This window comes from Sinocyclocheilus anshuiensis, unplaced genomic scaffold (genome assembly GCF_001515605.1).
Source record: "Sinocyclocheilus anshuiensis isolate Anshui unplaced genomic scaffold, SAMN03320099.WGS_v1.1 scaffold881, whole genome shotgun sequence".
In the NCBI taxonomy this organism is placed as follows: Eukaryota; Metazoa; Chordata; class Actinopteri; order Cypriniformes; family Cyprinidae; genus Sinocyclocheilus; species Sinocyclocheilus anshuiensis.
In genome coordinates, this window is record NW_015558695.1 from 904,008 (window position 1) to 914,007 (window position 10,000).

The window sequence follows — 10,000 nt, forward strand, 5'->3', positions numbered from 1 at the left end:
AGTGGACCGGGCACATGGAGCAGATAAAATCACAGCGTCATCGTCTCCACAGATTTTAGGTTAGTTTGATTAACAAGTTAACAACTTGATGAATGTATATTGCTTTTTGTGTTTGAACAAAGTATATAGCTTATGGGTTGAGCGATAAACCGGTAGAAATATATCAATCGTTTTGCGCGGCATGATGTAGGTTAAGCTTTTCATGTAAACGTATTTTAAGCAAGTCATAGCCCCGGGGCCCAGTAAGGTCTTAATGCGGCCCTGCCCAGCAACTGTACTTTTAGGCCCAGTTTCAAAGAAGCCAGGACTAGGCCTTTTTTTAGGCCAGCTTTTATAAAGTTGAGACAGCTCAAACATGCATTTTAGTCAGGACTAGCCTTAAGCCTTTTCTGGGAAACCAGGTTAAACTAAACTGGTATACTTAAAGTCTGCTAAATTGGAACAACTAATTTTGAACTTAATGCACTTTAACTGTGAGAAAGTAGTGCTAAAGTCAAATTAAATATATATTGAAGTATATTTGATTGTGCTAAAGTGGAACTATTGCAAGTATACTTCAGGTACACTTTAAATATCTTGCATTTAAAGAACGATATTATTCAAAGATCATATCATTCTCATCAATAGTGACATTAAAACACATTTTAGACTTAATATTAAGAAATGTGCATTGTGCACAAGTAGTATTCCAAGTAAAGTTTAATTATAATTTTTATATCAGTAACTCGAGCGATATATACCAGTAAATATAGTAATAGATTTGAACTATACTTCGTTTGAAATAAATATATTTATATTACTTTTTTACTAGTGTAAATTCATATGCCATAGCATCATTAAACTAACATCTAACAATGGACAAAAGTGGATATTTTTTGCCCTCACTCTCTGACTCCATAAAGGCTGCCGTGTAATTTGCCCCTTAAGCATATGAAGAATTCAGGGGAAGCATTTAAATAATCCTGTGAATGCACTTAAAGAATGCAGAATCGAGTCGTTAATCGAATCGTATCGAATGTAATTGTGAATCGAATCGAATCGAATCGTTCTGAATTTGCAAAAATTGTTCTTGAATCGAATCGAAACCCTATGAATCATGAATCGAATCGATTCGCTGTTTACCCAAAGATTCACAGCTCTACTGTAAGACCTTCATTCATCTTCTGAACACAAATTAAGATATTTTTGATGAAATCCGAGAGCTTTCTGATCCTGCATAGAGAGCAAGGGTACTACCACGTTCAAGGCCCAGAAAGGTAGTAAGGACATCATTAAAATAGTCTGTGACATCAGTTGTTCAACTGTAATTTATGAACCTACGAAAATACTTTTTGTACGCAAAGAAAACAAAAATAATGACTTTATTCAACTATTTCTTAATTTGTGTTCTGAAGATGAACGAAGGTCTTACAGGTTTGGAACGACATGAGGGTGAGTAACTAAGGACAGAATTTTAATTTTTGGGTGAACTAACCCTTTAAAAGTTCAAAAATGTTATTTTGCCGTCTGTTCTCTTTATGTCTGCCAACATCTCTGATGTTGATACATCTCATCATCTGATACAACATCTCATTCCATCTCTTCATCAGTCTGAAGAGGGAAATCCATTCAGTAGGAGAGGAGTCTTCCTTGCAGCCGGTCACCATAGCCATGGCATTTGTGTACTTTGAGAAGCTGGTCCTACAGGGGCGTCTCAACAAGCAGAACAGGAAGCTGGTGGCGGCCGCGTGCATTCTACTCGCCGCCAAGATCAGCAGCGACCTGAAGAAACAAGAGGTCAAGCAACTGATCGACGTGAGTGATGCTCCGACACACACTTTCCAGTCAACACATACACTGCAGTTCAAAAGTTTGCCAAATGCACCAAGGCTGCATTTATTTAACGAAAAATACAGTAAAAACAGTAATATTGTGAAACATTTTTACAATTTAAAATCACTGTTTTGTATTTGAATGTATTTTTATTGAAAGCTGAATTTTCAGCATCATTACTCCAGTCTTCAGTGTCACATGATTCTTCAGAAATCCTTCTAATATGCTGATTTGCTGCTCAAGAAACGTTTCTGATTATCAATATAGAGAACAGCTGTGCTGCTTAATCTTTTTGTGGATTCTTTAATGAATGTAAGATTCAAAAGAGCAACATTTATTTGAAATTATACATCTTTTGTAACATTATAAATGTCTTTATGGTCACATTTGATCAATTAAGTGCCTCTGCTGAATAAAGGTATACATTTCTTTCAACAAAAAGCACAGTGTTTGTATATCTATCTATCTATCTATTTCTAATGTATATCTATCTGTTTTTTTTCTGCCCAAAGAAACTAGAGGAGAGGTTCCGGATTAGCCGTCGAGAGCTGATTGCTTTAGAGTTCACTATCTTGGTGGCTCTGGAAATGGCACTTTACCTACCGGAGAGTAAAGTCATGCCCCACTACCGCAGACTGGTGCAGCAGACCTGACGTGGGTAGAGCGGAGGGCTCAGGAACGTTGTGAATATGCAGATGAGATGCATAAAGCAGTCAAAAGTGTGGGACTCCGCGTTCCCTCCATTGCAGTTTGAGGTAACAGAGCGAATACATATCAACACGAAGCTCTAAGGAAGAACTGACGTTCCAAATGATGCTTTATATAGCAATCTGGCCAGCGGCTTTTCTTTTCATGGCTGTCTGTTTTTGTGACCACCATGGGAATACTGCTGAGGAAAACCGCACAGATCTTCTTTTATTGAAAACAGAAGGTTTTAAGACTCAAATGACAAGGGAGAAGCTTTAACTCCTGCTACTTCACTTGTGTGCATGCATGTTTGTAACATTCCGTATCTATTTACCATAAATAACTTTTATTTTAGACCTCTCCTTTTGTATAGAACAACCTACCATTCACTGTATCACTAAAGCACTTTAAAACAACAAAAAAAACAACAACTAAGCATGTAAACGTTATGCAATAATAATATAGTCATTAGCACAGATCACATAATATACTGTATATGCACTTACTTTAGTAGCGTACTCAGAAAGTGTTATTGAGTGACTGACTAAATCTACCTTAATATTCAGACCTAATATGTTCACTGTCGTTGATAAGGCTTGATTTTACTGTGAAGAGTGCTCTATATTAGAGCTGATTTCAAGAAAAGCACATTTTCAGTGCTGCCGTGGTATTCTCACTTTTTCTTTTTTTTATAGAATTTTTTAAAAATCCTCTTTTAAATTCCACAGAAGAAAGTCATGATGCAAATGTGTAAAAGATGACAGGTTTTTTATTTTTAGGTGAACTATTCTTATAAGACACATGGTATTAATGTATGTGCACACTTCCGTGCAAACGTTTTTGTTTTGTTTGTTTTTTTCAAAGAAATTTCTACTGTTATTCAACAAGGTTGCATTAAATTGATTAAAAGTGACAAAAATCATTTGTAAGATTTTTCATGTCTTTAATATTTCAAATAAATGCTGCTCTTTTGAGCGTTCTCTCATCATAGACTCCTGAATAAAAGGTACAACAGTTCCACAAAAAATAAAAAATAATAATAATTTAACAGTGATGATAAGAAATGTTTGTTGAGCATATTAGAATGATTTCTGAAGGATAATGTGACACTGGAGACTAGAGTAATGATGACTGCTGAAAATTCAGCATTGCATCACAGGAATAAATTACATTTTACAACAGAAAACAATACAAAAATAATATTTCACAATATTACTGTTTTTACTGTGTTTTTAATCAATTACATGCAGCCTTGGTGAGCACGTGTATATGTTAATTTCACTGTTTATTCATTAATTGCCATAATATTCTGTGTTCTGTCTCAATTTTTCAACTAGTAGCATGACCATGCGGCATACTGTATCATGATTTATCCAAAAGGTTTTCTCTTCTTCCAGCACCCACAATCTATGCAATATTTTAGATGCTTTTGTCCCATTTACTCACAAAACATCCCATTTCCAGTTCAATTCATCCATGTCTGCCTGATGCATTCATAATTTCAGTGCAGACGCCCTCTGTTAATGCTGCGTGAAAATGTTGTGTTGTTTGTCAGTAGCCAGTTTGGGGATGGCTGCTTTGTCCTTTATAGACTGATGTATTATACATCCTTTTATTTACTTACATGATGTGCTGGTAATGTTGTCCACAAATGTCTGTCTTATATTTTTATGATAGTAATCCTGAAATAAGACATTGTTTTCCAGTAATATACTGTGTTTAATCAGATATTGTGCTATGAAAGCACTATTTAAGCAGTGAGTATGCTAGAGCCACCCTCTAGAGGAAGCGATTTGCAATCACATGTTAATAGGAAAGCTGTTAGGAAGTGGATCTTGCTACAAAGGCCTAAAGAGCAGCATCCCACTCATGTTCTTAGGAGATATTTTGTCAGGCCTTTGTTAGTTTTATGTTTGTGTGTGTGCTACTTTGTTGTGATCAAGAGCCCCTGAACAAACTGAAATGGCAGGTCTAATGGGTATAAAATCAGTTTTACACACGTTGAATTAAAGTGCCTAGGATTTTTTTTGTAATTAATAATTTAAGGGAAAAAATGGAAGTAAAGCAGTTGTATTTAGTTTATTTACACTGATTTTTCTATAGCCTCCGGTACTGCACTCCAAAGGCAAATCACCGTAATTGCATGCATTGAAAGGGTAGTATTTCTTTTGTTTGTTTGTTTTTTAAATCTGAGAATGTTTGAGCCAAACCTTTCTGTCACTGGATGGATCATATTCTAACAGACCCAATTTCACTCGTAACTCAATTGTGACAAATACGGTTTTATTTTCCCACACCATATTATCCAGGATAATATGTCAGCTCGGTGGACCATTTCAGCTGATAGCCAGTCGTCTAGCTTTATTTTTCAATTGGACGTTTCAGTTGTGTTTTCGCCTACAGGCGAATTTATTATATATATCATAAAATAAATTTCCTCTGATCTCTTCTGAGGAGTTCAGCATATTTAGCTACAGTAATCTTCTATTTATGAATTATGATAGGAAGGCTGGGAAGGACGCCAGCAGCAGATAAGGGATATGGCTGTATTGTAGAGCTGCTGAAATCATATTAGCATCTTTCTTAAAGATATACTACTACAAATATAACTAATTTCTAACTGATGTCCTTTGAGTACAAGCTGTCCTTTCATGCGCTCCCTTGCTATGCTTTCTCTCTCTCTGTTTGTACCTGTTTTTGTTCATTTGCAGGTGACATTCAGTTTATGTATGAAGAATTTTGTGTGTTAATTGTCATAATTGTTGAATTATCATGCACTTTCACAAATATACAAATATATTTTCTAAAATCACTGAAAACTGCAAGTTATTTATTTCTGGGTATTATTAATACAGAAAGATCATATTTTTTGTTTCCACATTTACAAACACAAAGGATATGGTTAAAACAAAAAGAGTATAACATGAACAAATACATAACTCATCATTATAATAATTAAAAAACATATAAAGAGTTCACTGGCTGGATTTAAAGAGTTGACACTTCTGTTCTACTCTAGAATAAACCGTATTAATCTGAAACCAGTTATTTCAGAGTAATACTGTACTGTTTTATTCAGTTGTTTGAGTCTAAATAAACATTTTAAATTTGCTTATGCAAAACAGTAGGTGCTATTTGTCTGAGATATTGAACCGTGACATGATTCCTGGAAACAAGCGTTCCCTGGTGGGAATTCCTTTTCTGTGGGAATCCCTCATGTGTCAAGTTTGATGAGTCTGATCAGACAAATTAATAGAATTGATATAAAATATAGAACTACTGTATAATGTGACACTGGGGTCATCTGAATGAGCTACTATAATTGCAGTTTTTTATTTATCATACACACACAAAAGAAAAAGAAAATCAGTTTGGTTTATTTGAACAAGCTTTATTCACTTCTATAAGAAGAATAAATCAGCAAAACCATAACAGCATTGTCATTTTTCTGGTATGTATAACATGTATACACCTTTATTTGACCCTCTAACTCTAGCACTTTCTATTCTATTTTAATTCTACTTTATCTATATTTATCTTCTTTTTTGTTTTATTTTTTATTTAAAAAAAAACAACAAAAAACTAACAAACACTAGCTTTCTATTTTTTCTATTGCCTTTTCTGGGAAACCAGGTTAAACTAAACTGGTATACTTAAAGTCTGCTAAATTGGAACAACTAATTTTGAACTTAATGCACTTTAACTGTGAGAAAGTAGTGCTAAAGTCAAATTAAATATATATTGAAGTATATTTGATTGTGCTAAAGTGGAACTATTGCAAGTATACTTCAGGTACACTTTAAATATCTTGCATTTAAAGAACGATATTATTCAAAGATCATATCATTCTCATCAATAGTGACATTAAAACACATTTTAGACTTAATATTAAGAAATGTGCATTGTGCACAAGTAGTATTCCAAGTAAAGTTTAATTATAATTTTTATATCAGTAACTCGAGCGATATATACCAGTAAATATAGTAATAGATTTGAACTATACTTCGTTTGAAATAAATATATTTATATTACTTTTTTACTAGTGTAAATTCATATGCCATAGCATCATTAAACTAACATCTAACAATGGACAAAAGTGGATATTTTTTGCCCTCACTCTCTGACTCCATAAAGGCTGCCGTGTAATTTGCCCCTTAAGCATATGAAGAATTCAGGGGAAGCATTTAAATAATCCTGTGAATGCACTTAAAGAATGCAGAATCGAGTCGTTAATCGAATCGTATCGAATGTAATTGTGAATCGAATCGAATCGAATCGTTCTGAATTTGCAAAAATTGTTCTTGAATCGAATCGAAACCCTATGAATCATGAATCGAATCGATTCGCTGTTTACCCAAAGATTCACAGCTCTACTGTAAGACCTTCATTCATCTTCTGAACACAAATTAAGATATTTTTGATGAAATCCGAGAGCTTTCTGATCCTGCATAGAGAGCAAGGGTACTACCACGTTCAAGGCCCAGAAAGGTAGTAAGGACATCATTAAAATAGTCTGTGACATCAGTTGTTCAACTGTAATTTATGAACCTACGAAAATACTTTTTGTACGCAAAGAAAACAAAAATAATGACTTTATTCAACTATTTCTTAATTTGTGTTCTGAAGATGAACGAAGGTCTTACAGGTTTGGAACGACATGAGGGTGAGTAACTAAGGACAGAATTTTAATTTTTGGGTGAACTAACCCTTTAAAAGTTCAAAAATGTTATTTTGCCGTCTGTTCTCTTTATGTCTGCCAACATCTCTGATGTTGATACATCTCATCATCTGATACAACATCTCATTCCATCTCTTCATCAGTCTGAAGAGGGAAATCCATTCAGTAGGAGAGGAGTCTTCCTTGCAGCCGGTCACCATAGCCATGGCATTTGTGTACTTTGAGAAGCTGGTCCTACAGGGGCGTCTCAACAAGCAGAACAGGAAGCTGGTGGCGGCCGCGTGCATTCTACTCGCCGCCAAGATCAGCAGCGACCTGAAGAAACAAGAGGTCAAGCAACTGATCGACGTGAGTGATGCTCCGACACACACTTTCCAGTCAACACATACACTGCAGTTCAAAAGTTTGCCAAATGCACCAAGGCTGCATTTATTTAACGAAAAATACAGTAAAAACAGTAATATTGTGAAACATTTTTACAATTTAAAATCACTGTTTTGTATTTGAATGTATTTTTATTGAAAGCTGAATTTTCAGCATCATTACTCCAGTCTTCAGTGTCACATGATTCTTCAGAAATCCTTCTAATATGCTGATTTGCTGCTCAAGAAACGTTTCTGATTATCAATATAGAGAACAGCTGTGCTGCTTAATCTTTTTGTGGATTCTTTAATGAATGTAAGATTCAAAAGAGCAACATTTATTTGAAATTATACATCTTTTGTAACATTATAAATGTCTTTATGGTCACATTTGATCAATTAAGTGCCTCTGCTGAATAAAGGTATACATTTCTTTCAACAAAAAGCACAGTGTTTGTATATCTATCTATCTATCTATTTCTAATGTATATCTATCTGTTTTTTTTCTGCCCAAAGAAACTAGAGGAGAGGTTCCGGATTAGCCGTCGAGAGCTGATTGCTTTAGAGTTCACTATCTTGGTGGCTCTGGAAATGGCACTTTACCTACCGGAGAGTAAAGTCATGCCCCACTACCGCAGACTGGTGCAGCAGACCTGACGTGGGTAGAGCGGAGGGCTCAGGAACGTTGTGAATATGCAGATGAGATGCATAAAGCAGTCAAAAGTGTGGGACTCCGCGTTCCCTCCATTGCAGTTTGAGGTAACAGAGCGAATACATATCAACACGAAGCTCTAAGGAAGAACTGACGTTCCAAATGATGCTTTATATAGCAATCTGGCCAGCGGCTTTTCTTTTCATGGCTGTCTGTTTTTGTGACCACCATGGGAATACTGCTGAGGAAAACCGCACAGATCTTCTTTTATTGAAAACAGAAGGTTTTAAGACTCAAATGACAAGGGAGAAGCTTTAACTCCTGCTACTTCACTTGTGTGCATGCATGTTTGTAACATTCCGTATCTATTTACCATAAATAACTTTTATTTTAGACCTCTCCTTTTGTATAGAACAACCTACCATTCACTGTATCACTAAAGCACTTTAAAACAACAAAAAAAACAACAACTAAGCATGTAAACGTTATGCAATAATAATATAGTCATTAGCACAGATCACATAATATACTGTATATGCACTTACTTTAGTAGCGTACTCAGAAAGTGTTATTGAGTGACTGACTAAATCTACCTTAATATTCAGACCTAATATGTTCACTGTCGTTGATAAGGCTTGATTTTACTGTGAAGAGTGCTCTATATTAGAGCTGATTTCAAGAAAAGCACATTTTCAGTGCTGCCGTGGTATTCTCACTTTTTCTTTTTTTTATAGAATTTTTTAAAAATCCTCTTTTAAATTCCACAGAAGAAAGTCATGATGCAAATGTGTAAAAGATGACAGGTTTTTTATTTTTAGGTGAACTATTCTTATAAGACACATGGTATTAATGTATGTGCACACTTCCGTGCAAACGTTTTTGTTTTGTTTGTTTTTTTCAAAGAAATTTCTACTGTTATTCAACAAGGTTGCATTAAATTGATTAAAAGTGACAAAAATCATTTGTAAGATTTTTCATGTCTTTAATATTTCAAATAAATGCTGCTCTTTTGAGCGTTCTCTCATCATAGACTCCTGAATAAAAGGTACAACAGTTCCACAAAAAATAAAAAATAATAATAATTTAACAGTGATGATAAGAAATGTTTGTTGAGCATATTAGAATGATTTCTGAAGGATAATGTGACACTGGAGACTAGAGTAATGATGACTGCTGAAAATTCAGCATTGCATCACAGGAATAAATTACATTTTACAACAGAAAACAATACAAAAATAATATTTCACAATATTACTGTTTTTACTGTGTTTTTAATCAATTACATGCAGCCTTGGTGAGCACGTGTATATGTTAATTTCACTGTTTATTCATTAATTGCCATAATATTCTGTGTTCTGTCTCAATTTTTCAACTAGTAGCATGACCATGCGGCATACTGTATCATGATTTATCCAAAAGGTTTTCTCTTCTTCCAGCACCCACAATCTATGCAATATTTTAGATGCTTTTGTCCCATTTACTCACAAAACATCCCATTTCCAGTTCAATTCATCCATGTCTGCCTGATGCATTCATAATTTCAGTGCAGACGCCCTCTGTTAATGCTGCGTGAAAATGTTGTGTTGTTTGTCAGTAGCCAGTTTGGGGATGGCTGCTTTGTCCTTTATAGACTGATGTATTATACATCCTTTTATTTACTTACATGATGTGCTGGTAATGTTGTCCACAAATGTCTGTCTTATATTTTTATGATAGTAATCCTGAAATAAGACATTGTTTTCCAGTAATATACTGTGTTTAATCAGATATTGTGCTATGAAAGCACTATTTAAGCAGTGAGTATGCTAG

The 10,000-nt window shown here is 34.6% G+C and overlaps 2 protein-coding genes across 2 annotated transcripts in view; both read left to right on the top strand.

The window, feature by feature from the left end:
- The window catches only part of LOC107681405 (CDK5 and ABL1 enzyme substrate 2-like), a 30,102-nt gene extending 26,871 nt beyond the window's left edge, over window positions 1–3,231 (top strand). The window contains exons 8-9 of the mRNA XM_016477704.1: window positions 1,590–1,794; window positions 2,325–3,231. Of these exons, the coding sequence (XP_016333190.1) occupies window positions 1,590–1,794; window positions 2,325–2,465 (346 nt within the window). The 3' untranslated portion in view covers window positions 2,466–3,231. The remainder of the gene's footprint in view (window positions 1–1,589; window positions 1,795–2,324) is intronic.
- An 895-nt stretch (window positions 3,232–4,126) lies between these two features.
- LOC107681365 (CDK5 and ABL1 enzyme substrate 2-like) lies at window positions 4,127–8,962 on the top strand. Its single transcript, XM_016477641.1, has 3 exons — window positions 4,127–4,134; window positions 7,321–7,525; window positions 8,056–8,962. The coding sequence occupies exons 1-3, from the start codon at window positions 4,127–4,129 to the stop codon at window positions 8,194–8,196; spliced, it is 354 nt and encodes a 117-aa protein (XP_016333127.1). The 3' UTR covers window positions 8,197–8,962.
- The last annotated feature ends 1,038 nt before the right edge of the window (window positions 8,963–10,000 follow it).

What these genes read in the sequence shown, in the direction of transcription:
- LOC107681365 (XM_016477641.1), top strand. An exon ending in AGGTCAAGCAACTGATCGAC is followed by an intron (nt 7,526 to 8,055) that starts GTGAGTGATGCT and finishes TTCTGCCCAAAG; the next exon opens with AAACTAGAGGAGAGGTTCCG.